The sequence below is a fragment of the Manacus candei genome, unplaced genomic scaffold (genome assembly GCF_025592945.1).
Source record: "Manacus candei isolate 608988 ecotype Guabito, Panama unplaced genomic scaffold, ASM2559294v1 h1tg000028l, whole genome shotgun sequence".
NCBI lineage: Eukaryota > Metazoa > Chordata > Aves > Passeriformes > Pipridae > Manacus > Manacus candei.
Window position 1 is genome coordinate 16,164,552 of NW_026138076.1, and position 26,788 is coordinate 16,191,339.

Below are 26,788 nucleotides of genomic sequence, written 5' to 3' on the forward strand. Positions count from 1 at the left end.
AACGGAGGTGCCAGAGATGCTGTAACCCGACTGGCTACTTAAAAAAATTATCTGGAAATGAAATACATTTTCCACTCTTAAAAAAAAGAGAGATAAGACACCTATTCCATGACTGCCACTTAGTTCAGTATATTTAAGCAAAGAATAAGGAAGGTTTCATTTCTTTTTCCTAGCACAGTTTATCAGTCACCTTCTTATCCTCCTCTACACAATGAAAAAAACCCTCATAATATAACTACATCTGCACTCCATGAAAAAAACTGTATATGCTCACATGTTTTTTCAGGACTTCACTCATGCTTTCCTCTGAGTATCACAGCTGTGATTTTGGACTTCAGTGCCACAGATGAATGAATCAGCCCACAAGAGAGACTAGAGTTATGAAACCACTGTGAAAACAATGCAATTAAGGACACGGTTTCAGCAGTACTCTGTCACAAGCTGTTTATTAGAACTTCACTTTGACAATAAATAAGGTATTTCCCAAGCAATCAAAATGTAATTATTTAGAAAGTTAAACAATGCAAGTTTTCACAATGCAATTTTTAATATATACATAATTTACTGTATTTTAAACACCAGTTCATCTGGAGCTGTACAACAGTAGGATGTCTATTTTTTAAATTCACACAGCAGAAGACTACCAAGACATGTCTTTCATCTGGAAGCTGTGTGTGTAAAAATAATTGCAAACCATATCAGCTTCAGGTTGGATAGTCCAACTGTTAAGAACAAATCCCTCTATTCATTAGACCAGCTGCTGAATTCCAATTTGAATGTATGGCTTACCCAGGAGAAACTGTGGCTTTTTAAAGTTACAGTTTTAAAGGATAAATAGGCTGCTCAATTCCAACAGTATGATGCAACCATTTGTAGTTTACAGTGCTACTGCACAACCTATTCTGCTCTCTAGACTAGTGGCACAGGGCAAACTTCTGTAAAGAATGATCATTTTCATTGTTGTATGTCTCCAATAGTAAGTACAAACTTTGCACTTAAACTATGTACTGTTAACTATGAAAACATCTTTCAGTTTTGGTCACATGAATTAGCATTTCTTCACTTAAATACTCAAGACTCAATATGCCTAAATAATGCTTTTCAGAGTTTGACATTCAAAATTAACTTCAAAAGAATGTTCCTGTTAAATAAAGCACCAAGATTTCCCCATATGTTTATTCCTTAAAGAAAGTCTGTGAAATATTAGCTTTTTTTTTTTTACACATTAGTTCTGTTAAGCATTGTAATTTTAAAATAAAATTTAATTCTTATGGTTTGATCACAGCCATATTTCCAAAGTAAGTTTTACTTATTCTGTGCAACATCCCATTTTCTTTAAGTGCAGAGGTACAGGTCTCAAAGTTATGCAGCTGCAATCGAGTTATCATCTGCTTGACGACCCTGAGGCTTTAAGAAAATAAAGACAGAGAATTAAAAAAAACCCAAACCACCCAAACAACTCCCCCCCCAAAAAACCAAATACCAAACAGAAAAGGCTAAGGCTACTAGGAAACTAACTTTGCAATACACTGTGTTATCAATGTAGCTCTGGTACACAAGTGTAGCATTAAGCTTATCCTGACTTCTAAACGTTTCCATAGCAGCAGAAACACAGAGGACATCCAGTTGAAATTTCAGTTTGGCCCAGTGAGTACTTGGTAGAGGCTTCAGCTCTTTAACTGCCCTGTTAAATGCCTTCTCCATACACATCTGGACAGCTTAGCACAAGGCCCAGCTGATCAGAGTTTTGATCTTTATTGCAGGACAGAAAGCTGAAAATTATCAGTGCATAAAACAGGAATGAGACTGACAGTTTCTTGGAGGAATTTTAAGCAACATACTAGAGATGGGAGAGAGCAAGGAGGAAGTTTTAAAGAAAAGGCATCCATCAATAAGCTTTTCTGAGGTCTTGACAATTCCAAAGCAAAATCAAAGAATTCTGAAGCCTGAAAGAGTCCACAGGAGTGTTCTGAACACCATGCTTTTGAGGGTAAATGCCTTTCAATTTACTTAGGGGGACACCTTGACAATCAATTTTTACCTGTAAAAAGTAAGTTCTGCCTATCTGTTTTTGTTAAAACAAAATTGAAAGAATGGCAGGTCTGTTTCCTAGAAACATGATTAAAGATGTCTGGACAAGTCTATCTCAAATCATACAAACTCTTCAGGTTCCTTCGTTGTTAAGAGTCTGAATAAAAAGTGAAAATATTCTGGAGACAGCAGCAGTGGAATGAGGAAGCATTGTTTTAGGCAATTGAATTTAAATGATTCTTAAAAAGTCAAAAGACCACCGTGATCTGTTTTTCATGGCATGAGTGAACTGTCTTCAGTTATATCACTTATGAAAAAAATCTAGACTGAGTGATTCACTGACAAAGTATTTCATTATATTTAGCTCACTCCACTATGCTCAACATAGAGGAAACTTTAAAACTCATTTAACAGAGTAAGACATGGAACAAAACAACAGGGAAAGGACCAGCACGTTCAGCTTGTTCACCTAGCGGCAACCAAATATGCATTGCACTGAAACAGACTTCCTGAAGATTTTGGTTGACAACACCAAGGCACAACACGAGATTTTTCAAAGCAAGTAACTGTTACAAGGTGGCTGTTTTAGTCTGCTTGGAAACACTCAGCTTGAACAGAGCTGGAATGGTTGTCCCCCAAAACCTGAGGAGCCCCAAGGAGAGCCTTTAAACACAGGTCACTTCCCACAGCCTCACCTTTACAAAAATGTGTGTCGGGATGAATCGTCTGAGCAACTGATTGGTGAAGTTTGGGAATCGCATCAAGTTAACGTGAATAGAAGGTAACTGCTGATATCCAGCCATCAGAGGATAGAAGTTATATAACATTTCCTGCTCCGTGCCAGGAAGGATTCTTAATCGAATCTTAAAAAAAAAAAAGAAAGCCACAAATATACGTGTTCTGTGTCTAAAAGCAGTCCTCTGGTTACTTTCTACTTATACAATGGTTACTTTCTGAAGCTGGAGAGAATGTAAATAATTGCCTATTCTAATTTAAACTATTGCTTCTACACTGAAACACCATGTTACCTATAAACAACATGACAAACAGCTCCTAGTCAGACTTCCATTTAGCCCTTTTTCAAAGGGAATCTGCATCTCCATATTCTTCCAGACAGAATTTACCGTACTTTAAACACCTAAAAACCAATGAGTTTGTCCTCTCTGCACATCAGTAGAAGTCTAATCAATGTATTCTTCACTACCAGAGAAGCCAGCAAGACCAGTAGATGTGACAGTTTTGTACCTGTTTAAGGCCAGAGAACATGAAGGCATCACTGGGTTCCACGGACACCTCCACATCCTGGACTAAGTTGGTCTTATTTCGCAGGTGATACCTGACAGGTAAGGATTCTCGGACTCGACCGAATGATGGCAGATCTTCAGAAAAAAAGTAAGAAATCTCAAATACAAAGTGCATTTCAAGTTCCATTAAAAAAAGAAAAAAAAAGTCTATTGCAAAAAGCTGTGAAAAGTTTGAAGAAAAAAGATATAATAACTAGGCATCTAAAGCATTTCTGACAATTTCTTTTAGAAACAGATTAAAGAACAGAACACAACTTCATTACAATTTTCCAGTAACACTTCAACATCTAGTTACAAACCTCCTAACTGCTAACACTGCCTAAGAATAATAACTAGGAAGTCACTTTGGCTGCTGCTGGGTATTTTCAGCTTACCAAAATCTAATCAGATACTGTCAAGAAGCTCCTTTAAAATATAGGATAGGGTGGTAGAAGAATCTCAGTAAAAATGAAGCCAAACCAAGGAAAGTATCAGAATTATGTGTGTTCAGTGAGCATTTCAGTACCCCTCTGTTCTTGTGCAGGTGAAGTGCTAGAAGAGAAACAGTTCACCTGCCTACAAGCATCTTCAACTCTCTAGGCTACTTCTTTCCTGGGATGCAGCCAAGGTGGGCGTGGATGGAACAATTGTCACCATCGGCATCTAGAGAAACCTACTGGGAAGGTAGCATCAGCACAGGTAAGTCCAGCCTCTGTGCTGCCATGTAATAAAGGTCAATCCATTGACAGCTTTTAGGAGAAAATATTCATGTAACTAGCTTCCTGTTCTTCCCTTCGAGGGGGAAAAGCAGGTCACGGCTTGAGGCAGTCTGAGTGATGATATGGTTTATTTCACTAGCCCCATAATATCCAGCATCAGTTTTCTGTCTTTTGCTACAGTCAATGCAAGCTCTGGGTTCTGTAAAAAATTTTGGCAGTCCTAAAAATTCTAACTGGGACATATATGTTGCCAAATTAATATTACCTGCATTAACATGGAGGGGAATGCTCTCTACAATCACGTGTGGTAGAGTGATGACTGTGCTAACAACAGGTACACTTTCCACAGGTGAACTTCTGCAGGAAAAAGTCAAATGCAGACCATGTTGAATATTATACAACATAAAGTATCAAGCAAGTACACCAAAAGAATATCATTATATGTGGCTAAATTAATATTTCAGTAACTTCAAATAAATTAGTAGTTTCAGTGGTGGAAAGAAAAAACAGAAATACACAAGTATTTCATGACTGGAGAAGACAGGGAGTAGAAGGTGACAAAATAGCTTTGTAATTGATCTAAGATCTTCCATGAAGCTTTCTTCTTTCTAATGCTAAAACCATAATCCTATATTTATCTCTTAAGTGAAATATGGATTTATCAAAAGTCTAACTAACTAATCAGTAATTAGTAAGGTCCAAAGTCTTGCTACAGAAAGATCCAAAGGTTTTTTTTGCTTTTTTGCACTTCCACCCCCCTCCAAAGAAAAACCAAATCAACAATTCACTATCATCCCTAAGAACAAATCAGCTTACTTCATCTCCCCATCAGGGCCAAGAGATGCTTACCTCTTCCAGGAAATTATATAACACCCAGTTGCCACTCCAGTAGCATTAGTAACTGGAGGACAGCGAAGGCAGAAGCACTCACTGGCACTCTCACCTGTCTGTAAAACAACTATCAGCAAGATTTTGTTTAAAATCAAAGCATAAAATTTTTGCAGAAGCCACCAAGTCTAAAAATCCAATATGACACAAGCATTCAGCCAGAAAGGCCTTTGAAGTGCTCTGCAAACTATACCTACATAATGTATAAATTCAATAGATTGCAAAGTATCTATTGCACATGAAAGAGTGACATAAGCAAGCATACGACAGTTTACTTTCTGATCAGCATTATGAGGTCTTTTATGTACACGCAGAATGAGTCATTTGAAATTTAGAGTTCATAAACACGCACAAAAAGCAAAATAATGCCAATTCAAGTTCTACACTTCTCCTACAGCAAATTCCAAGACATCAGCATAAGAGGTCTCTGATGCTTGAAAATAATATGAACATGGATACCTCCCCTCTCCCACCCAAATGGACGAGTGGTGGGGAAGAGAAGGAACATGAGAAAAATCTACTGGGTTTGAGTTTTCACTCTTTTTTTTCTTTTCTTTTCTGACCAAATGAACTAAGAAAAAGTGCCTTTTCATTTAGAGAGTGATTTTTAAAAAGTACTAACAAAATAGGTTTTAGTCTTTCAAAATTAATCATTAATCTTTAAAAAAAAAAAAATCAACCAAAAGATGGACACCTATGGTTGGTACCTGTAGGGCTCATATGTCCTGTCACTTTGCTCTTTAGGAGCAATCAATTGAGTCATGAAGCACAAGGTGCCAGAGCTGAAGATGAAATATTATAGTTTGAAGAGTAAAGGACATGGGAAGTAATTGCTTTTTGCCAGGCAACCTTTGAATCCACAGAGGAACTAGAGTACTGCAAGTCCTTGATTGCATGGGTGGACAGTTGCCCCACAATCAGGCAGCCACCAAAACTGCCTCATTTGATCCGAAGTTTTGATAGAATACATATTTTCACATCTCCGCCCCTGCAAATGCAAAGAATGTTTTGTTCTGAGATTTTGGATTGGTTCTATTGTTAAGTACTCCATTTATTTAACTTCAACATAATGGGTAAGAGCTGCAAGATAATTTTTTTCAAATTTAAGTAATAAGTTAGTAAATTGTGGCAATATTAGAAAAAAAAAAGACACTACTACTTGTTTTTTCATAATCTATCCTTTCTAGCTTCACATTTTTCACTTTTGTGGCTGCAATCATGAGCATTGATCACTGGTCTTCGGATGTTGCCTCTATCACATGGTAAAGTGTTCGCATACCAGAAAGTATACATAGCCCATAAAAACTGGAAACATGGAGTATCTTTTCATATGGATATTTAAGTTGCATTTCAGAAGTACTTTCAGGTGCTTTCCCTTACATCTGTTATATTTAGAATTTTGTTTACCATCCATTATTCAAGTCTACTTACTTGATCTAGAAACAGAACCATATTTTGAAGCATACTGCTGTCCAAGTTGCATTCTGGCAAGCAACTAGAGTATTAAGCAGCTTTCTTCTATTCAGGGTTTGATAAGCAAACATTTAAAATGTCCCCTTCTATTACTCTCAAGTTATGCAAAAAGTATCCTCCTGATAGAGAGCATACTCTAAGAAAACTTACCATTCTCCACATAAGATTCCAGTTGATCTACTGGGGTCATGGAAGCTGACAGCTGTAGCTGGCTAGTTACAATAGTGAGAGGCCAAGGAGAGGCACTCAGGATGTCTGTCATCAGTAAAAATGGTATATCTGCAAATACTCTGTCCAAGTGCTCCAACTGTCAAAGACAGACACAAGTTCTGACTATTTCTGACCAAACAGGGTGCAACTCTCCAAAGTGGTGTGATTCCAAAATATCAACAACTTTTCAAACACATACCTTCGTGGAAACAAATTTGACAGCAACATCAAAGGGAAACACTGTGTCTATGGTTACAGTTTCATCCTGTATAGGTGACAAAGAGGTAGAAAGAAGAGTTTCAGACCTGGCTGTTGATGACAAAGATTACTAATGTAAAATTACTTTTAATTATCATTTTAACCAAGTCCTCCCCAGGGAAAAATATATCTTTAAACATATTTAAGAATAAATAAAGAAAACTTCTGCTTATAGTTACAAAATGGCTCACCCTAGAAAGGGCTACCATTATGCCGATTTATCTGCTGATTATACCAAATGCTGATTTAGCATTTTTTTTTTTCTATCTACAAGAAAGGTTTCTAAGACACTTGAAATTACAGCTTTTAAAATATTTCTTGCATTCCATGAATGTATCCCCAGCAATTGGTGCATCTTTAAAACCTACCCGGTGACACTTGCACAGGATTTCTTTCCCCTCAACAACAGTGTTGATTAAGTAAGAAATGTAAAACAGAAACATTCTTGCACCAACTGTTCCACAACGAATGTAGATTGGTTTTTCCAGCTGCAAAATAAAGGAGACTGTGTGAGTTAAGCTATACCTAAATTACATTATTAGACATAGAGCTGTCCAAAATGTATTAATCATCTTACTTGGTCCAAGAGGGCAATAGTAGAATGGGTATTCTTTTGACCATAAGAAATCTCCTTTGATCTTAATCATGCAGTGAGTTTTAATCAGAGTAGCACAGCTCCAGCTGCTTTGCTACTGATGCTCATCTGTTACTTAACAGTACAAGGAAAGACCCATAACTGTAATATGTGATATACCTGATTTCTAATTTACTGATCACAGCTTCAGTTTGGTGTAAAACCTGCATATTTGATCCTCTACCACATTGAATCACACTTGCTGACTATTATCTACTGTCCATTAGGCAGTGTATTTAATTAACAGTTGAGATTAGCCTCCTTATTTCTTATCTCCCTGCCGTTATCTCATCAACCCCAGAACATACCTTATTCCTAAACTTAGTCCAAAAGAGAATCTAGTTAAAGAAATACTAAACTACATGTAAATAGTAGGTTAAATATGCTATAAGTATTTAATTTATTGGTTCATACATCTGAAAGTAAACATTTGGCCTTCTATGAGAGTTTATTAGTTGGTCCCTGTTTTCTTAAGTGTGATACAGAAGTAAGGTTTTAAGCCTTCACCTTTTCCCCTGGTTGCAAGTCTCCTACAGGAATGTCAGGAAGCAGTGCAGGAAAAGAGTCATCACAGGCATCTGTTCCATGAAGAGTTACCTGAGTTTTCTGAGTCAGGTTGGCATCTTGCCCTAGGATTAAAAACTGTCTTCATATCCACACAGGCATACATCACTAAAGCATGAAAACAATAACTAAAAGTAATACAATATTAATCTCGAAAAAGCAATGCATAAGGAATTAACATTGTTGATTTTGTTGAGGGAATCTTCAAAAGTACCAGCAGAGGGTAGATTTGAACACCATCTTAAGTTTTTAAGTTGAAGGGTTCACATCCCTGCAAGTTTGTTTCAGCTATTTAGGCCAGGGAAAAAGTATCTCAAAAATCAGAAATCACATCTAGATGTTCCCTACCATAATATGTAACACAACATGATTACGTGATCCAAGTTTTCTTGATACTCTATAATGAAGTAAAAACAAAAGTTTCACTGTTCTGTGATTCTTTTGTTTTCAAGAGCATGGTTTAATGATTTCACATATTTTAAATCTGTTCTTTCAAATTGGTATTGAAAATACATAACAACAAATGTATAGATGTTAAGTGACACCATTCTTTGGTCAGAGCTTAACTAGAATAAAGGCATTACTGCAATTATGTGGGATAATTTTCAAAGCAAAACAAGCCACATCTTGCCAGAGTTGCAACTGTGGAAAATACATCACCTTCCCTATCAATGAAATGTCACATTTCAATTGTTCTTTTAATGCAACTAGCAAGCCCACACTGACCTTGCATATCACATGTTAAAGGGTTAAGATCAAGCAAGGAAAAAACCCAAGAAAAAAAAGAGACCATCTATTAAACGCTGCTTCAGTAGCCAAGCCCAAACATCCAATTAAACAAGTTTTGAGAACACTTCACTGACTTTAATGAACCATACAACTGCAGAGGGTACATGGTTCTGTTTCAGAATACACAGAACACATGGCATCCTTTATGTTAGTGGCTCAAAAATATTTTTGCCTTTTAGGATAATTGCTACTAATAGGAGTACCACAAATAACATTTGGGCTTGACATATTGAAAACTATCAGCAATATCTATATACAGCTAACTAGGGCTTACACATACAATATTTGCATTTTTAACTTTTCATTCAAAGAAATACTGCCTCAGTTCTCCATTGTTCTCCAAATTTGAAGTGGTTTAAAAGCCAAACTACAAAGTCCAGAGCAGAGGAAAAAAAGCACAGGGTGAGCATAGGAGAAAACCCACAAAGACCATACTTAGAAAACATTTATCTAGTGCTGTCTAATGCTTTCATCTCAGTTTCAGCAAGGAAAAGATCTCTCTTAAGGGGAAAGAAAAGCTTAGTTATGAGCAAATTAAATAAAAAGCTAGAAAGGAATACAAAAGCTTCCATGTTTTCTTTCAAGATGGTAAAAACTTATATTCTGAAAATACCCATGTAAACACCACAGACAAGCCATGGTTAAAATAACCTTAACTGAATGAGTCTGTTAGCTCTTGTTCTTACCACTGGTATTTCATCATTCCCAACTTAATTACTGCAGGAAAGCCATTTACTATATTTCTCTGCATTGCATCAAGAACGAGGACTCAATTATAAGACTGCTGGATTAAAAGAAAATAACCCCAAATACCTGGCTTTAAACCTGCTGTAAGCTTAACATCTTTGGCCACTGTCTCCTCATGTGACTGGACTGTCACAATCAAACAATACATTTCATTAGTCAGGGCAGGAGGTTCATGACGGAGCTGAACAGAAATGTTCGGCACTCTAGAAATGATCCTTTAAGAGAAGAGACTCGGTTATTGTATGTTTCTTAAATAACATGTTTTAAGCCTAGTTTAAAGGAGACTAAACCAGTCTACTGTTTAAGAGAGGTCTGACAACTGGCAGCCTATTAAACTAAGACATGTGAGGCTCCTGAAAAGCAGTATGATGGGAAAAACTCAATAAAAACAGACCACTTTGGAACCCCAGGAATATGCACTAATGGTTCAGATGTTCTGTCAGGAAAGAAAAAAGCACTCGCACCAACTGCAATCAAATTTAATTATTTTTATTACTAATAATAGCTTTGCAATACATTTTTTTAAGGGATTCTTTGTGTGATAGCTTTCATAAGAGAGCAATAACACCTCCCAGTTTGCACAAAAATCTGGGAAAAATCTGCATAGCAAAATTAGGTGAAGGGGAGAATTAAAGTATTCTTGGCAGACTCAGAGATCATTGCAAGCTTTTTCTGTGCTCCCAGCTATCTGGAGCCTAAAGAGTCCTAAAGAATTGGATTGTATCCATCTTATCCCCAGTTAAGCAAAGACATACTAAAAAGCTTGTATTGAAGAAGTCCAAACAAGCCTTTTATCTTCTTAAACAGAGCGATCAGGACTTCACAGGAGACTCACAATGATACATTATTTATATATATGTATATATATTTTCAAGTTTTTACTCACATAGTGCTTGCCTGAATAGTCAAACTGTCCCAGTGCACTTCATTGTCTGGAAGCTTAGGTCTTCGCTTGAAAGAACGTGCTGCCTGCAATGCTTCTTGAGAAGAGGCAGCATCTCCCCCTCCTCCTCGCCAGTTCAGAATCACACATCGGCCAGATTCACTGCCCAGGATCAAGTCCACAGAAGTGATCTGATGGAGAGAAATTTGAACATTAGTAACCATTGGTATTGGTAACCTTCTCTTCTTATCGCCTACTGTAAGAATAGAGTTTCAACATATGCCAGCACAATAAGCACATGTATCATCAAAAAGCTTCTGGCAGCTTTGCAGACTGAGCACCTCACCACCCCAGGATTTCATTTGATGAAACAGCAGTGGGAAAAGTATCCATGCTCATGTGTGTGCAGCGTAGTAGACTGCAGTTTCCTACCCCCCATAGTGCTATACCACCTCTCATATTTTGGGGTTTTTTAATGTATTGCACATATCTAAAAAAAAACACCCCAAAAAACCTTGGAGCAGTACTTAAGTTCTTGTAATTTTTTGTTGTTGTTGTTTTGGCATTGTCAAGAGTTTTACTCTCACTTTTGATACTCAGTTTCAAGAATTCAAACATTCAGAACAGCAGTGACTTAACTGGTGCCAGATCAGAGGCACACTGTAGTCTGAGTTCATTGTATGTAACAGTAAGAAAGCTGCAACATAAATTGACAAACCTCAATCTTCTTTCCTACATCTTCAGTTTTTGCAACAAATTTGAAGGAGAACTTTCTTGTTTTGCCAGGCACTAAGCACATTGTTCCTTGTGATGACTGTTCTAGAACATCACTTTTTTGATACGCTTCTTCTACTACACAGTATTGGTTGTAATCCTACAATGAGGGAGTGGGAAGAAAGTTGATAAATTCAGATTGAAGACATCTTTAGAGAATAATGGTAGTATGGCAAATATTAAGGCTCTGTGTAACTGGATCAAACTATATGGGTTCTTCCTACTTTTCACATTATCAAAGTTAGACTTCGCAAATAATTACAATGCAATTCTTTGACACAAGATATCCATTACATTAATGCAACTTCATGCATTACAAGAAATAAGACACCAAAATGATCCTTCTGAAACTACAGAGAGCTTCACAGAAAAAAAAAGATACAATAGATGAACTAATCAAACTGCATTTTGGAGTTTTATCCCAGTATCAATACACTTGTCAAAAGTGATAGATAATGGAAAAGAAACCACAAAAACATCTTTCAGTTTAAGTATTAACATAATTTTTGCAAAAAAGCTTTTATTTTTTTATGTTTAAAAACACTAACAGATACTATTCCATTCTTATCACAAGCTTCTATCACTAGCTCAGAGATACAAAGAACATAGTTACCTGATTATTGAAACTGATGCAAAGCTTAGAAAACCTGATAGGATGAGGACAATCAGCTCTCAAGTATACATCAAACTGCACAGGAACATCAACATGAAAACTAGGAGCAAGAAATTTTGCTTTGCACTGGACTGGAATTGAAAAAAAAAAAAAGAAACAAGAAGTAGGTGTTAAATATAAACTACAACATTATAGTCCAGAAGCACACTCTTGAAATAATTGTAGCAAGGATTTTTCTGTGTACACTTCTACAACTTTGGTTTGTAAGTGGGACAAATTTCACTACTAACACTGTCACAGAAAGCCACTTTGGCCAAAACCTTTGCAGAGGAGAACAGATACAGATGTCCAGCAGAAAACAGATAGTCCTGTATAGTTGCATGCAATTTTTTTGTAACCGTCACTCATTCCCCCTTTCTATGGGGAGTGTTACTTTGCACACATTTTGCCCTCTTTCCTCAGAATCCTACTTCAAAGCACATCAGAGCGACAGAAGTCTTCCAAAATGCAGAAATTCTTCTTTACTAATCCACATCAGGGATAACAGACCACTGAATTCTCTCATTATTTCTTATCCTGCTGATTTAGACAACCACAGCAGTGCTGAAGCGTTGTTCCTCACTTTAATACAGACTTCATGGGTTTTTTTCTAATCAGTTATTTTCAAGGTATAACTACATCAAAATTTACGATTTGGCATAAATTTGCTTTCTTACTTACCAAATGGTATAAAATCTTGGACTTCTATTGTAAAAATATTACTGCCTGCCAAGGAAACACGGTCAGCCCACAATTTTTGTGATGCTTTCACAGCAGCAGCGTCACAATCAGGTTCAGGATCAGGGCTTTCATTCTAAACACAGGTAAAAGATTACAAACAACAGCAAAAGAAGGCTACCAGACACTGACCACTCTTAGAATTATTTAAAAGGGTAATAGGAGTTCTGCCACTTACCATTAGAACTTTTATCAGATTCTTTTCTATTCGAGATTTTTGATCTTCTTTAAGAGTAGATGCTAATAAACAGAAAAAAACCAAAGGTTACAAGGCAGAAGCAAGTGTTCCTACTTTCTATTTTTTTAAACTTAACAATAAATCTTTCCTTTAGATTGCATCTTTCAAATAACGCATTCTGGGAAAAAAAATTCTAACATCCATCTACTAGTAATGAAGGATTCATTCGGTTTTCGGAACTTTTCCTATTTTAAATGTTTCCTCTTACTTTCACTGGAACCAAGTAAAATATTTTTTGGTTAGACAAGCATTTTGTAATTTTTTTGAGCAAAATCCCACACGAATAATGCTTATGCCTCCCTGGTTTTTATGTTTAAAAACAGAAGAAAGCATAGAAAACTCTGGAACGTGCAGAGAGGCAGGTTCCGATAATATTAGAAAAAACAACTACTGAAGGTAACAGGAAGAAAAAAGGACTATTTAAAATACACATTATTCTCTTGAAGAAAGGTGGGTTTGCACTGTTTGCTATTCTTTAATACAAAGCAGAGTGGCCTGGCTACCTAAAAGAAGATGCAAACACATTTTTACCACACCTACCCTAATAGTGGTGTTAGCAATTTGGGGCCCGAAAGGATTATTTCTGCAATGTCAAGTAAGAGACATTACATGGACCAGAGTGCTTGCATTGTTACTGTGCAGCCACCCTGTGTCACATTTTTTCCTTAAAACATACCACGTGCATATTTCATCAGTAGAGTTCTAGTAAAAGGTCTAAGAGAAGCATATTTGTGATTTTAAATCCAGAAATATAGTGTTAGCTTTGTTACTAGGAAAAATGCTTTTCCCATCCCAAAGCTCAGGAAGTTCCTGTTCCATTATTTCAGCTGTCTCAAACGAAGCTCTGTGCCTCAGATATCCCTGACACAGTCTAATTGAATGCGACAAATTTTATAATAGAAGAGTAAGCAAACTCAATTTCCAGCATACCACAGAAGGTAGTAAAAATTCAGCACAGGTACACAGCTATTTTGTAGTCAAATAATTTGAAGTACTGTAAGCACTGTATCTGACAATGATTTGTCATACTTCAAAACACATGTACTTAAATTTTTCTGTATAGGCTGAGTGGATTTCTTAAAAGAATACCTACCTCTACCCAATAGCTCTAAAGAGTATGTTATATAATCTTTTAGCTGGGCCATCAGATATGAACATTTGAGTGCTGTTGTCAATATGGAAGTGAGAAGGGTCCACCATCCTTCGCTGCGATATTCACACATAACATAATCCAAAAGCCTGCAACACAGTAAAATTGAGAGAAAACAACTTATACTCACCAATAGTTTTTAGAAGCTTGCCTTTATTTGGTATCATTAATATAAAATTCATTTTCACTAACACAAATGTTAGAATCAAGTCTACCATTTATATGTGGCAATGATTATTGAAAACAACATGAAATTGTGGCAAAGAAATACATTTATTCCATGAATTTTCTATTTCAAACTAGAAAAATTTTCACAAGAGAACAAAACCACATACCTTAATACATTCCTAATACTGACCAATGTTTGTTATTACTAGAAAAGCAGAGAAGCGATTTTTTTAAACTCTGCTCAACTGTTTAAGACAAGAATTTCTGCCTACTTCAGAAAAATCTACTTAGCAGAAAAAAAAAAAAGCTTCTCCATAGAGCAATCAAGCTTGACACAAATTGATCTGCTTATCGGAGCCTATCTTCTCCTCCATGTAAATTTCAGTCAGCTACTAACAACAGTAAATACATGTCTGTCTTCAAACAAGAGACAGACAGACAGCACTCAATCAGTGAGCTAGAAATATATACTATTTGCCCAGTAAGGCAAGCTCCCACAACAGCTCAGAGCAGGAAGTTTTTCTGCTCTAATAACTGACTCATCATATCTGTTTTGCTTTCTTTAATAAAAGTGGAGTTTGTAGACTCAGTCGTCAATAGCTTGTGCTTCAATCAGATCCAGGTACAAGGATGATCTTACACAAGCTTCCAACATTATTTCACAGCAATATGACATGGGGTCTTGGTGAGAATACAGCATGCAAAAGAAGCAATCATGAAAGATACTCACTTCAAAGCCTTGGCATAATCTTTAGCGTAGTAATATTCTTCTCCCATTTGAACCACTGATTAAAAAAAAAAAGTCCCAGATCAATATTGAAAGCCTTTGCAAAATAAATTTAAAAAACGCATCTGATTACCTATACTCACTCAAATGACTTTTCATTCTTGGACATTTGTATTTCTTGAACTGCGCGACAGCATTACTCAACAGAGTGATTATTAGCTCCTATCAGACAAAATCATTACTGATATCATTATATATACAAACATTAGTGTCGTGCTAAAAACAGATTTTTTTTTTCTGTAGAATAAAACTTACCGAGTGAAGGACATTTTTCTCTTTTAACTGTAGAGATAAAATCCCCATCTTCTCCTTTTCAGGATCAGAAAGATCAAAGCCTGTATAAGACAATGAAAAAAATCTATGAAACTGGAATTCTGGGGGAATTATTTATTCTGTGCGCAATATGCAATGCAAGCTTCGACTTAAACACAGTCGCACATTCTGTCACCTCACAGACAGTTATATCTGTCTAGAAGGGAAATTCTAGAAAACAAATATCTTTCCCCTTGTTTAAAAGAAATTATCTAAAGCTACCCAAAATGAGCAAGTTACAGTAAAACCACCTAGTCTTCATACTGCATCTATTAACATTTAAAGTGTGTATGTTAAGACAAATTTGTAGCCTTTTTTCAATCTGATCTCAAATAAGGATACAAGCTTATGTTTCTGTAGCACAGAGCTCACCATCACATGAACTGCATAGGGCTTTAAAAGACTATAGACTCTTGCTGGAACAAAAAAACCCAAACTTTAATATATTAACAAGTAAAGTTTCTCTTCATCTAAAACTGTTTAACCTCAGAAGTAGATTCTAAATAATTTTAAAACAGTAGGACTGCAAGATAAAAGAGGTTAGACAGTACTGTATTTACAGTAAACCGAATAAAGTCTTAAAGAGGGCAGTGACAAAGCAGTAAAGCCCAAAGGATATGCAGAGAATATAGAAGACCAAATGGAAAGGGAGAAAGGGAAGTAAAACCACAGACAACAATGAAGATCTCAGAACTACATGTATATTCATATATAGCTCAAAGATGTTACAATGCAGAGCCAGAAATTCTGAGAAAAACATCCTCCTTAATAGGAAAATCATTAATTCCTTTCTTAGATAAAAATCTAGTCATTGCATCCTCTCAATCCATTTCAAAATCCCAAAAACTTTTTCATTAAAAAAAAAAAAGAAAAAAAAAAAGAAAGTCCTGAGCTCCTGTCTGCAGTTGACAAGACACAGTATGGATGGCAGGATGAACTTATAAAGATCACTTTCACAGACATCATTACTTTTGCTGAATCCAGTTCTCCAACTTCTCTTCCCAGGATCACGTTTCACTGCAGTCGGGATTCCTGCAGCACAGTGATTACAGGTAGCTTGGGCAGCAGTAGAAACAAAGCAGCAGCAGAGCTTCAACATGGCCTCTGCAATTTTGCTGAAGACCTGATCCTGCATAAACCTGAGGTTCCTTTTCTGTTCATTATAGAGGTTAAGCACACTTCCTGTGCTGCCAACTGACACCTGCTCAAGTTGTACAACCAACTAACAAGAGAGTGAGGTCTCAGCCCTGCATCCATCTCAGTGGAAAACAGATTACATGTTGATGCCTGCTAAGTTAGCTGGCAGGATCAGCAGCTAAAAAAGTTTGTCCAAACTCCACAGATACAAGACACAGAAACATACTCAATATTCCTTGCCGCCATGGTCTTTGCCCATAGAAGTCAAGCACTCCAGTTTGCGTTTCCAGGGGATCCGGATTGGGATACATCACAGAGGACTGTAAATTCAGCAAATACAGTAACAAAAAAGGGTTCATGTTTTATTTTCTGCCAGGTAAGCATCAGAAAAACCCTAAACCAATACCCTCCCCCATGTACTGATACTAATGCTCTTGTTTCTCGGCTTCCCATAAGTCAACAGATTCAATGCACATATAGAAAAATATACTGGAAAAACAAACCAATAAGTTTTCAAGTATCCAGAGATGTAGAAAGTAGATTTAAAAAAAATACTAAGAACATGTCAGAATTATTTGTAATAAAATAAATACTAATGCATTTTCTCTGCAGTAACTTTTCCCATACACAACAAATACACATAACATTAGTAAGCATCAGAAAGATGCTTCTTTGGATTTCATTTATGCATATTACAGATTGTTCCACTTCCATTTAAGACTACAATATTAGCTAATTTACTATCTGGTTACTTGCAAAGCGTTTTCTCCCCTCTCAACTTACATCATGGTTACAAAGCATATTTGCTAGTTGTTTCCGTTCCTGTGCATAGTAGGCTGCCTGCTGGTAATAGAAACCTGGATTCTGAGTTTGAATTGCTGTCAATCCCAGCTTAATCGCTTCATCAAACAAGTCACCAAAAGCCTGAAACCTGTTAAAAAAATTTGCAACCAAGATTATGTACAGAACAGCAATTTGAACTGAAAGGTACCCTACAATTAAAAGTTCTGGTTAGTGTTAAGGCAGATTACATTTCTCTGAACTTTTGCATCTAAATTCTATGGCTGTATTTGTGTCATACTCTGTTCATTCAAAGAGAAAATTGGTCAATAATCAGTGCAAAACAGAACAATAGTGTATCGTTTATATGTTCTAATGTATCTTTATCTTAGATAAATTGCTCAGAATTTATATCTTGTCTAGACAAGTAAAACAGTGAACTACATAAGGTTATATAAAACTAAGCCAGAAACACTACTAAGCAAAAACATACTGTTTAGACATCCAGGCAGCATGCTCAAAAGCCAGTTCTGCACTTCCTATTTTTTTCTTGCACAGGTCAATATGCTTCCTGAACTGTGCAATTGCATCCAGTGGAGTATTATGCTGAAAACAAAGGCGACAGATCTAAAAAACATCAAAACAAGAAGAAAAACCACTGTGTTAGGCTGCTAAGAATTAACACTCAACCCCCCCCCCCAAACTAATTTTACATATTTCTGAAGAGCAAAAATTGCATAAAAAATATAGGGAGAAAAATAGATGTAAACCATAATGCACTACACCTGAAACCATATGGTCCTCTATTTCTAATGTTACTTTTCTTCCCCTTCTCCCCAGGACACCAATGGAAGAGTGCATAACTCACTGCCAAATGTAACACAGAACTGCAGAGCCACTATAAATATCATTATCTTTGAAGACTGCAATGTGCAAATGGAATTTGATGGAATCCAACTCCAAGATTGTCGTAAACGGTGGGATAGTTTTGTTTTACCTAAAATCCTCTAAACACCACAGAAGTATAGTCTGATTCTTAACGAGTTGCTTTCCTCCTCCTAGCAAGCAGTAACTGAACTATATTGCCTGAAGTTTAGCAAGAAGACAAAAATATTCAAGGAACAAGCAGCCCTTGCATTCATTCCCCCTGCACAGAGTGCGAGTTAAAAGGGAATCTAGTCTTTCAGGTGATTGCATCTCAAATGAACTCCAATCCTTCAAAATAATCCCGAACTTCAGCTAAGGATCTTTCTTTTGTATGGAATTCAGAAGTCTCAGCAAGTCTAACTGGTATTTCACTCTTTCTAATCCATCTCTGTAAAAGCAATATAAAATTAACTTTTCACACATTAAAGATGCATCGAGTCCTTTTTTAAGTAAAGACTGTCAAAGATTAGAAGTACAGTTGTTACCTTGTAATTTATAAATCCTGCCATGGTCTTGATTTCCAGCATGTTTGTTTCATGAGCCCTCAATTCATGCACAAGATTATATGCAGTTCTGTAATTCCTAAGCACGAATACTTTAATTAGAGTTAAATCATACAAAATAATAAAATGTAAGAACAGGACTGCCAACAACAAAAAACTGCCTTTCAATGAGTGTGTTCTTCCCAGTGAAGAACTTGCCCCTTACATACATGTTTAAATAATTTTGCATTCAGGAAAATATTTATCACAGTCTATGGTTTAGAGGGTGGAGGAAGATTACATGAGTCTTACTTGAGAGCATTCTGTGTATCCTGTTTCAGCTCACTGAAGAACGCTATTTTGAACTGGTGTCTAACAAATAAAAGCTGCAAAACACAAACAGTGTACATCATTCACAAACATTCAAACATACCTGTTACCTACAAAGCAGATACAGGTGATAACTTCAGAAATTTACATAATATAGCACCAGACTTGAAAAACTGACTATGCAACTGTTTCCTAATAGTTCTCTCTGCCACCATGACACAGCAGTGATCTTTCAACAGATTTAATCTGTCGAAAGTCTTTTACCCCGAAACAAGGGAGAGGTTTTGTAACACCCCAAAGTCTCTATGACAGAGCTGATTGTGGTTTGCAGCTTATCACTTGGATTCCAGATTCCAAGAGAGGGAAGCTGGCAATCTCAACAGAACATTGTGTGTCTGAGTGGATTTGAAAAGCAAAAGTTAAAAAGCCAAATCAACTGCAACTTTGAGTACAAAATGTCTAAGGAAAGCACATCCCACAACTTGTTAAGATACTACACTCAAATAGGTTAAACCATAGAGATAATTAAGAAGTTTTTCTTTTTTTAATCTGAGAGCTTGATGCAGTTCTTCTAATGCAGATGTGAGGAATACAAATGTAATAACAAAACCAATCAAAATAAAAGCTTTAATTGCAGAAAATAAAACCTGATTTACTTTCTATACTGAGAGAGGACATCTCAAGTTGGAAGGGGGGGAATAAAAACATTTAAGCAATAAACAACTCTTATTTTCATGTTTTAACATGCAATATAATTTTGCACAGTACTTCAAAAACAGGGTAACATTACCTGATGAGTGGTTTTGTTCAAGAACTCCTTGTGAGATTTAACTCTTCGTATTTCTGTGTAATAGTAAGTCTGTGCATGCTCATAGAAAGCATTTTCCAACCTGCAACAAAGTTGCTCATAAGTGTCACAAAGTTTCTCCCACAAACAAAGAAATTCTGAAGTTCTTCAAAATAAGTTATTTTTAATCCTGCTTATTTCAGTGTTGGCAAAGTAGCTCGAGGTATTACTAAACTCTTCTTTAAGTTACAACACAGTTAAGAGCCTGCAGACAAAAACTCTTCACATAAGGATAGCAAGAAGTAGAACAAGCAAGCTTTATATACTGACTTCTTATACAACAATATCTAGCATTTAATTTAAGAAAGTCTGAGGGTAAGCTGTTCTGATTTTGCAAGGCAATAGAAAGTGGAGAGATGCCCCTAAATCAAGGCAAGTAAACCTTGCTGAGGCTCCCAGACAGTGTCTGAACAGGTCGAGATCTTATTTGCTGGACTTATTTGCTGAGGGGAGTAGCGGGAAGGAAAAAAAATATCAGTAAACAAAATTATAAGGGCACAGACTAGGTTTCATTATTCTGTCCAAACATCAACAGCTACTTGGTTTGCAGAGGTAACAGTGGGATTTGTGTTTGCAAGGTAAGTTGTAGGGGGAGAAGACAAAGACAAAGAACACCAAATGTAGTATGAGGCTGAGGAGAACCTAAGAACCATATGCTATATGATCAAGTCATGAGGAGTAAAATCAACTAGAACAAGACCAGAATCCAGGAGAGGAATACTTGCAATAGCACTGACACATGCAGGAAATAAAGGCTGAAGTACCAACTCTGTGATTTGGCCAAGAAGGGATCACTGCAGACCTTGATTAAGGCAGATCACAACTTGTGTTCTGTCTGCCATGCAACTGAGAGGATGGCAATGAAAACAATGGGAAAGACCACTGGACAGCAATTGTTAACTTTGAATTCAGTCACAACAGGGAGACAAATAAAGTCAACCTAGTATATTTGTTCTGGTATTATATTGTGGTCATATAAGAGAACATGAGCCACTCTGAGGGGTAAAACAAATTACAATCTTTTATTACTGTGAAATCTCAATTAAAGATGTCAAAATCAAAAGACTTATACCAGAACTTCTGACATGATTATATGCACAAACAGTTGTTGGTTTTTTTTCCCCACCAACTTGGAGACTGTTTCAAATCTCATAATAAATCTCATAATAAAATGCAGTTTGCAAAGGTTGACACTAGTTAACACACGGTGAACATTCCCACTTTAGCAAAATAAAAGTAAAATATGAAAAACTAGAAGTAATGGTTACCCTATTTTGATGAATTCCAGTGGCAGTTTGTGAGCAGCCTGGATACAATACCAGCATCAATTTATGTTGAGAATTATGCTGTTTATATATAAATACAAAGGTGAGAGAAGAATTAGCCTCTCAGACCAAGACCTTTTCTCTCCCTGAGCATATATTGGAAAATTAAAACTAATTCTATTAAACCATGATTTGCCTTAGTTTGAGCCCTTCTTTTTAGAACTACACAAGTCTCTCAACCTTTCCCTAATCTGTTTTTGAAGTCTTCCTAATTTATTTGATGTTGTGTTCCCTGTAAATATTAAAACAGAGAGCACAAGAAATTTATAAAATGACAAAGACATAATATTTGCAGCCAGACAGATGCCACTTAGCATAAACAGAAAGAGAGAGTTGCACAGCCAGGAAGGGGGGTGGGAGGAAACAAAAACCTGCCAAGAGTTAAACTTAACAACAACACATTTGTAGGGAAAATCATTTAGAACCAGCAGGGCCAAAACCACTGCAGAAGTAGAAAAGTTCACTTTGCCTCTATCTCACTTGAGGAAGGGAACATCTTGGGATATTTAATAATATTTCTTTAAAAGCAACACATCTGACTGTCATTACTCAAATTCAGAGAAACAAAGTGGTGTGGAATTCAGCAGGCCCCCTTACTGAGCCCTGGGGAGCACCACTCGTGCTGTGGGAGACAGTGTCAAAGGCTTTACTACAGTCCAGGTAGACAACATCCACAAGTGCTCCCTCAACCACTAAGCAGGTCACCTGGTCATAGAAGGCGATCAGACTGGGCACCTCCCTGGTTGACCAGGGCTGCTGGTAAATGACTGAAAGTGGCTCACTGAGCACTTCTGCCAGCTCCCTCAGTACCCTTGGGTGGATCCCATCTGGCCTCACAGACTTGTGCATGTCTCAGTGGTGTAGCAGGCCACTGACCATTTCCCCTTGGATTACGGGGGCTTCATTCTGCTCCCTGTCTCTGTCTGCCAATTCAGGGGGCTGGGTACCTTGAGGACAACTGGTCTGGTTATTAAAGACTGAGGCAAAGGATGCATTAAGTACCTCTGCCTTTTCATCTTCTTTTGTTACTATGTTTTGCCCCACATCCAATAAAGGATGGAGATTCTCCTTAGCCCTCTTTTTGTTGCTAATGTGCTTATGGAAACATTTTTAATTGTTTGTTTGGGTTTTTGTTTGTTTGCTTGTGTGTGATTTGTTTGTTTTTGCTTTCGTTTTTTTACAGCAGCAGCCATATTAAGTTTTATTTGGGCTTTGGCCCTTTTCCTTTTTTCCCTGCATAACCTCATGAAATCCTTGTAGTTCTCCTGAGTTGCCTGCCCCTTCTTCCAAAGGATATAAACTCTCCTTTTTTTCCCCAGGTTCCAGTCAAAGCTCTCTGTTCAGGCCAGAACAGTCTTCTTTCTCACTGGCTCGTCTTTCAGTACAGGAGACAGCCTGCTCCTGCACCTTTAATATTTCCTTCTTGAAGAATGTCCAGCCTTCCTGGACTCCCTCCCAAGGGACTCTGTCAACCAGTCTCCCAAACTGGACAAACTCTGCCCTCCAGAAGTCCAATGTAGCGGGATATTGAATCCCCTTCCTTACTTCTCCAAGAATCTAAAATGCTATCATTCTGTGATTGCTGTGCCCAAGACAACCTCCAAGCATCACATCACCCACAAGTCCTTCTCTGTTCACAAAGAGCAGATCCAGTAGGTACCTTCCCTAGTTGGCTTACTGACCAGCTGTGTCAGGAAGTTCTCTTCCACACACTCTAGGAACCTCCCAGACTCTTTCCTCTCTGCTATGTTGTATTTCCAGCAGACATCTGGTAAGCTGAAGTCTCCCATGAGAACAAGGGCTAGTAATTATGAGGTTTCTCTCAGCTGCTTATAGAATACTTCATCTGCATCTTCATCCTGGTTGGGTGATCTGTAACAGACTTTCAGCAGGATACCTGCCTTGTTGGCCTTCCCCCCTGATTCTTTCCCATAAACACTCAACCCTATCATCACCATCATTAAGCTCTAGACAATTGAAACACTCCCAATCAAATCACTCCCTAACATACAGGGCTACCCCACTGCCTCTCCTTCCTTGTCTTTCCCTTCTGAAGAGTTTATAGTCATCCACTGCAATACTTCACTTGTGCAAATCATCCCACCATATTTCCATGATGGTAACCAGATCATAGTTTTCCAGCTGTACAAGAGCTTCCAGGTCCTCCTGTTTGTTGCCTATGCTCTGTGCAGTGGTTTAGATGCACTTCAGCTGGGCTATTGATCCCACCATCTTTTTGAGGGGAGAAGCCCTAATTCCTAAGTGATCATTCTCAGACACTTCCATTGGTTCCTAGCGCAGCCATAACCCTTGTGTCTTCACTGCCACATGAAGTTCCATCCCCTACTTCCAATGACCCAGCAGAATGAAGGTCCTCACTAGCACACCAATACATTGGCATGCTGTCCCCAGGCTTACCTGGTTTTAACCCTTTCCCCCTTTAAGTCTAGTTCAAAGCCCTTTTAACGAGCTCAGCTAACTCTTTCCCCCATTTGAGACAAGTGCACACCAGCTGTTGCCAGCAGGCCTGGTGTTGTGTAAACCTACCCACAATCAGCAAACAGAGCAAAACAGTTCTTACCTTATGATATAGCCAACAAGATGATCAGTGTGTGGAAGTACAAAGAGTGATTTTCCAGAAAGGTCACAAGCATTACATAAAGCTGCTGCCCTCTCTGATGCAATAACATCTTCCCCTAGAGAAGTCAAGGAAAGCACAAGTAAGTGATATGTGGTGCCACAATGTCAAACTAGTTCTAAAAGCTTAAAAGTCAAACCTTAGGTAGACCTAAGGCTCTAAAAGATATGGAAAAATCTACTGAAGTTAAAACCAAGATCACATTCTTTCTTACTTCTTTCAGAATACTATGTGCTTCATCCAGCAGAACACATTGCAGAAACTTTCTAGCAGTTTCTAGCAAAAAACTACAAGTATTACATAATTTTTTCATCTCTCACAAAATTAAATACTCTATGTCTTGAGAAATACAACAGCATCCAGAAAAGTCAAACACATACAGCAGGTAGAGCAAAAACAAAAAAAAACATTTTGCCAAACACTCCAAACTGTACAGCTACAGCTGAAGCAGCAGCTCTACAGAAATGTAAGGTTAAAGTGTATCACATTGCACAGCTCCACCTGGCTCCAAAATTTTATTGACTGAAACAGAGTTAAGATGAAAGACCTTTGTAGGTACCAAATACCTTTCCTCTAAGCTCTCAATGCTTTTACTGCTTTTCTTGATCTTAAGCAAAGTTTAAAATGCAACTTGCTTACAAGAAGGCATCTCATGTGCATTACACTAGTAAACCATCTTTGATACTGTGTATCAAAAATCAGACTTGGACTTAAGAGGAAGATGTTAAGGAGAAAAGTATCAAATGTTTAGGGTCAACCGCATTGAGTGTTTTTTATCCTTACACTTTCCTACAGTCACATTTAATATATGTGGAAGACATTAGATGAAGAACTGCAGATAATGTGACAAACAATAGTCAGCTCAGTCCCTTGGGTCTTCTGAAAAACAAGAACTTCACAACTGTGCACAGAGTTTTCAAGTACCTGGAGGCAATGGTGTTTTTTTCTGAATCAAAACCACAGCGACTTTCGTATTTCTTCCCTGCAAGCTTTGCCTAAAATTAAGACAACACAGGACAGCGTCAAGGTTTCACTTCTTAATTCTGAATAATCAGAACAAAATGAGATTTCAGTCTAGGTGGAAGCACTAGAAGAATGTTACATAGGAGAAAAAGCCAAACATAATAATATACTACATCATTACAGAATGCTGTGTTCCCTTTTTTGGGAGAGGATAATTGCACTGAATTTAGCAAGCAAAATTTCAGGGGCTATTTTTACTTAAGTAACTTTTACAAATAAACTGTTAAAAAAAGCTTTTTTTACTGTCAGTTGTATGTTAAAGAGCAAAGCTCAAGTTCCCCTTAATTTGTGTTTAAGAAAAAAATAGATATGTTTTATATTCTGCAATTTACACTTACATTAGCTTTTACTACATTACGAACCAAGTGAAAAAACTCTACCTGACAATTTCAACTCGCGTAGCACATTCCAACTGCTTTTCCTTCCACTGTGGCTCATCCCAGTCTAGTTCATAGAATACCACCACAAGTGCTGGAACCAAATTCAGGTGTTTGTTCATCCAACCAGTCTTCAGTATTCCTTTTGGAATATACCATTCATAGGATGTCCTCTGAAAATATTGAGGATATTAAAGCAAGCAACCAAATCCATTTACAAACATTTGTATCAGGAGAAAAAGAATTGCCTCTACATTCTTGTCACTTGAGAATATGTTTGTCAATTGCCTTTAACATTCCTCCCCTTGAGCCTTTGCTCCCTATTAAGACATATTCCTTGATTCCTGGCATCAAGACTTTATGTCTGAGATAGCAGCAGCAAAGAACAACATATTCCAGGTAGACTGGAGAAGGGTCAAGTTCAGAAGCATGTTTCACATAGTGCCATGAAACATTAGGTTCAATTTAAAACAGGGTTCTCATACAGAGCAAGGACACACCAGTTTAAATTCTTTGCCTTTGCCAGCATCATGGAATTATGTAGTTTTCCAAGGGCTAAATCCATTGACATTGCTTCTTAACTTGCCATTGCAAAGCAGAGAGTAGAGCAGAAATATTCCTTCTGCTGTGTTTCACTTAGTTAAAGGCTTCATGCTGTTTTCAGAACACGCTAATTCCAAATATCTAATTTCTCCAGAGTTAAACTTGAGGTTTCATTAAAGCTCAAATTTTACAAGGTGCCTTAGTGCTGAGTCGAAGAACAGTAAGTACTTTAAAATGCAAACCATACTGTCTTCCTCTGCTTCTGGATCACAAGCTAAGGCACCCGGTCTCCTATGCACCCACTGCGCTCCCTCACAACACCCTTGGCTTCCCCTTCACCCTCACAATTTCCCTGACTTGAAGCTCCCACGCTTCCCCTCCAACAGCGGGGGAAGAAGCAGCACAGGTCCGGCCGGGCGAGGTGCTCGGCCGCCTGCGGACCCTGCAGACCAGCCCACGGCCCTTCCCTCAGGGAGCCACCAACTCCCGCGTCCTCACTCCCGAGGCCGTGCTGCGGGGACAGCGGGCTGGAGCCCTGCAGGACCGGGGGCACTCGGTACCTTCGTCCTGCACTTGGGGTACTCGTGGTCGCCGGGCAGCACTTTGAAGGAGATGGGGACGCGGTCGGCCCTGCGGTTAGCGCAGAAGGCGTCCCACACGGCGCGGTGCACGGCGTTATACACCACGTCCAGGCCGGTGAGCGTGACGAATGCCATGGGCCGGCAGCACAGCTCTACCGGGAAGTCCCAGTGCGTCGGCGGGGTCATCCTGCACCCGGCACGGCGGCCCGCGGACCAGCGGGACAGAGGTGGCGGGAGGGCGGCCCAGGCCGGCCGCAGGAGCGCCCCGTTGTCCGGGGTCCGTCCTCCCCGGAACGCCGCCTACCGCGGCGGGATAGAGGCGGGACGCGCCGGGAAGCGCCAGCTGGCAGCGGCCGCGGGTCACGGGAGGCAGCGCGGGCGGGCCCCGCCTCAGGAAGCGAGCGCCGGGCGGCGTCGGAAGGGCAGCGCGAGCGGCCAATCGACGCCTCGGCTGCGCCGCCCGGGCCAGTCAGGAGGGACGTCACTGGCCAAGGAGCCAG

The 26,788-nt window shown here is 38.3% G+C and overlaps 1 protein-coding gene across 1 annotated transcript; it reads right to left on the reverse strand.

The window, feature by feature from the left end:
- Window positions 1–418: 418 nt before the first annotated feature.
- TRAPPC11 (trafficking protein particle complex subunit 11) lies at window positions 419–26,678 on the reverse strand. The gene is made up of 29 exons (XM_051790421.1): window positions 26,268–26,678; window positions 25,168–25,337; window positions 24,689–24,759; window positions 23,708–23,822; window positions 19,745–19,844; window positions 18,937–19,010; window positions 18,628–18,724; window positions 17,709–17,842; window positions 17,219–17,366; window positions 16,662–16,755; window positions 15,242–15,321; window positions 15,070–15,148; window positions 14,930–14,984; window positions 13,975–14,120; window positions 12,822–12,883; window positions 12,587–12,719; window positions 11,867–11,997; window positions 11,198–11,353; window positions 10,483–10,670; window positions 9,663–9,811; window positions 8,004–8,125; window positions 7,231–7,350; window positions 6,804–6,869; window positions 6,545–6,701; window positions 4,883–4,991; window positions 4,299–4,390; window positions 3,277–3,410; window positions 2,727–2,894; window positions 419–1,407 (listed from the first exon to the last, which is right to left on the reverse strand). Exons 1-29 carry the CDS (start codon window positions 26,472–26,474, stop codon window positions 1,363–1,365), a joined length of 3,402 nt encoding a protein of 1,133 aa, XP_051646381.1. The 5' UTR covers window positions 26,475–26,678; the 3' UTR covers window positions 419–1,362.
- Between the last annotated feature and the right edge of the window lie 110 nt (window positions 26,679–26,788).

Coding starts and splice junctions, on each gene's coding strand:
- TRAPPC11 (XM_051790421.1), bottom strand. CDS start 26,474: ATGACCCCGCCGACGCACTGGGACTTCCCGGTAGAGCTGTGCTGCCGG. Junction 19,845..23,707: donor CTTGTTGGCTATATCATAAG/GTAAGAACTGTT, acceptor ACTTTGTTGCAG/GTTGGAAAATGCTTTCTATG. Junction 12,720..12,821: donor ATCTGATAAAAGTTCTAATG/GTAAGTGGCAGA, acceptor ACCTGTGTTTAG/AATGAAAGCCCTGATCCTGA.